Source organism: Aureococcus anophagefferens (assembly GCF_000186865.1).
Source record: "Aureococcus anophagefferens unplaced genomic scaffold AURANscaffold_613, whole genome shotgun sequence".
NCBI classification, from domain to species: domain Eukaryota; class Pelagophyceae; order Pelagomonadales; family Pelagomonadaceae; genus Aureococcus; species Aureococcus anophagefferens.
This window is the reverse complement of record NW_008706005.1, coordinates 1,457-3,698: the sequence shown is the minus strand read 5'-3', so window position 1 is coordinate 3,698 and position 2,242 is coordinate 1,457. Positions and strand designations below refer to the sequence as shown.

The 2,242-nt window shown below is 49.1% G+C and overlaps 2 protein-coding genes across 2 annotated transcripts in view; one reads left to right on the top strand and one right to left on the bottom strand.

Moving 5' to 3' along the window:
* Nucleotides 1-723, top strand: part of AURANDRAFT_72856 (hypothetical protein) — a gene marked incomplete at both ends in the record, with an annotated part of 2,584 nt that extends 1,861 nt beyond the window's left edge. The window contains 4 exons of the mRNA XM_009044662.1: nt 96-267; nt 308-398; nt 447-537; nt 575-723. Of these exons, the coding sequence (XP_009042910.1) occupies nt 96-267; nt 308-398; nt 447-537; nt 575-723 (503 nt within the window). The remainder of the gene's footprint in view (nt 1-95; nt 268-307; nt 399-446; nt 538-574) is intronic.
* A 1,019-nt stretch (nt 724-1,742) lies between these two features.
* AURANDRAFT_39515 (hypothetical protein) overlaps nt 1,743-2,242 on the bottom strand; it is a gene marked incomplete at both ends in the record, with an annotated part of 1,632 nt that continues 1,132 nt past the window's right edge. Inside the window, 2 exons of the mRNA XM_009044660.1 lie at nt 1,743-2,130; nt 2,198-2,236. Coding sequence (XP_009042908.1) covers nt 1,950-2,130; nt 2,198-2,236 — 220 coding nt within the window. The remainder of the gene's footprint in view (nt 2,131-2,197; nt 2,237-2,242) is intronic.

Here is a 2,242-nt window from a genome sequence, read left to right as displayed (position 1 = left end):
ACGATCCGGTAATGGTACACATGCTATTATTGACCATCTTTTGGCCGGGGACATATTCGGTGATAGCATGCTACTTGCCTCGACATCCAGTGTAGATGTGGCCCATAAGGATGTCTGCTATCAGCAGCAGACCAATGCCGCGCTTTCTGAGACCTATCAGGCTGAGGCACCGTCCGAGCTGCTTGTGATCCCGCGACAAGTATTTGATGCTACCCTGCGCAACATAGCCTACCAAAACCTTCAGCGACGTTTTTCTTTCTTGAGAAGGTAGACTCTCCAAGTTTCCGATGCTTTATTGCAGTTATAGGTCGGGGTTGTTTGAAAGCTGGCCGACGAGAGAAGTAGCAAAAATTGCTGGATTATCGCGAGAGAGAAGGCTGTCACCAAATTCTGCTTTTGTCCGAGTTTCGCATGATTTACAATTTAACATAGACTAGATTTCCTAGGTCCTGACTCGCCAAGGAGACTCTCCAGAATACGTTTTCCTACTCATAACTGGCATATGCCGAGTGGTTCGTTCCCCTGATGTTCACGCAGGTTTAATGCAGCGTATTGAGACACTTTGTCAACAAAGAAAAACTATCAAACTATTGTATACTTTCCACTACTCGCTGCGCAACAGAACACAGTTTTCACACAATCAAGACTCGAGACAATTTGAAAACACACTTCCCAACCGGAGCGATGCTACAACAGTCACAGAGCATCGACTGTTGCAACTAAATCGAGAAATTCGAGAATGTGAAGAAAGGCTTGAGCATGCCAAGCGAGCTGAAAATAATAAAGTTGAGCAAATGGGGAAATTAGTCGGTGTGTTGATGCCGCCAGGTTGGCGTTGCACATTTAGGATGGCTAGAAGCCCCCTTTCTTAGGTATATGTGGAGAAGCTGCAATTGATTCCACAGGGAGCAGTTCAGCCTATTCAATCATTACCGACACTTTTGCACAGGTTCTTGCTATACATAAGGTCCTTGTATGCCCTGCTTCAAGACCCTCAAGTACTGGCTCTATCCCCTCAGGTAATATTCCATATTTTCCCTGGATACGTCACACCTGCTTTCCTGGAAACAGTACGCAAGCGATCTTTCAAAGAAACGTAGAACATGCCTACGGCCCTGGACTCTCCGGCGGCGTTGGTCGGTGCCGTTGATGCAGGAATCTTGGTGCCTCCAAGCACTGGGCAGCGGCCTCATCGAACCGATCCGGCTGCATCTTCATCATGGCAGTCTAGGCACGTAGGGACATGCTCATTTCGAACGTGACTTGGATCGACTAATCCAACAAATTTGCGCTGTTCCTCGACAAACAGTACCGCACTGGGTGGTACTGTAGTGTCGTTCTTGATGCGAAGTTGAGTGTTTCTAAAGCATGGGGCAGTATCGACGAGAATGTCAAATGCAGGAAATGAGAGCGCTTTGTCCTCTAGTGTCTTATTGGCTGACCGGATGCATTGCATGATCGAATTTTTTTCTCCCGTGTTCAATGCCTTTTTGGCCTGTCTCCGCACAAGTTTCACTCATGGGGCATGAGACATGAAGTGGGGTGTTGTGCTGGATAGTGGAGTGCAGAATCTCAAGAGCTTATCTGGGTCGTAAGTAGCAAGCGAGCTGCTCGGAAACGGAGACTGGGTCACCGGGGCCTTCGTCTAGCTGACCTCGACATACCCGCCTGTCCTTTCCCCTGCTATAAGACTACGCAGCACAGGGAGGAGAGCGGCTCATATCATCATCCTGGTGGCCTCTTTTCTTCGGGGAAAGCCCCCAGTCGCTCTTAATCGGACCACACTCACATACTGCGACACCCGCCCTTCGCACCAACGTGGACTTCGACGTAGCTACTAGGCTCTAGTCGCCAGGGCTGTAGGTAAAGCCGCCGACGCATCATATTCGCACAAGCATCCTGGGCGTCATGCGCAGACACAATCCCCTGAGAAAGGAAGCCATGTTTCTTTAGCATGCTTCGCCGGTGCGTGTAGGGGACAAAGCACAGCAAAAGAAAACAGAGAGCGAGTCCATGACAGGGTCCGCTTGGTAATATTCAATCTCCTGAATGATCTCCTTGCTCAAACGCGCATCTTCGTATTCACGTGCAGCGTTGTCACCACCACCGTCATCGTCATCGTCGTCAAAGCTATATGCAAAAGTTTGGTTTGCGAAAGTTTGGTGTACACAAAAAGGGGCACAGAAGAGTAAAGCACGCAAAAGCACGAGGATCGATTGCGTTCCTCTGCGAATGTGTCAAT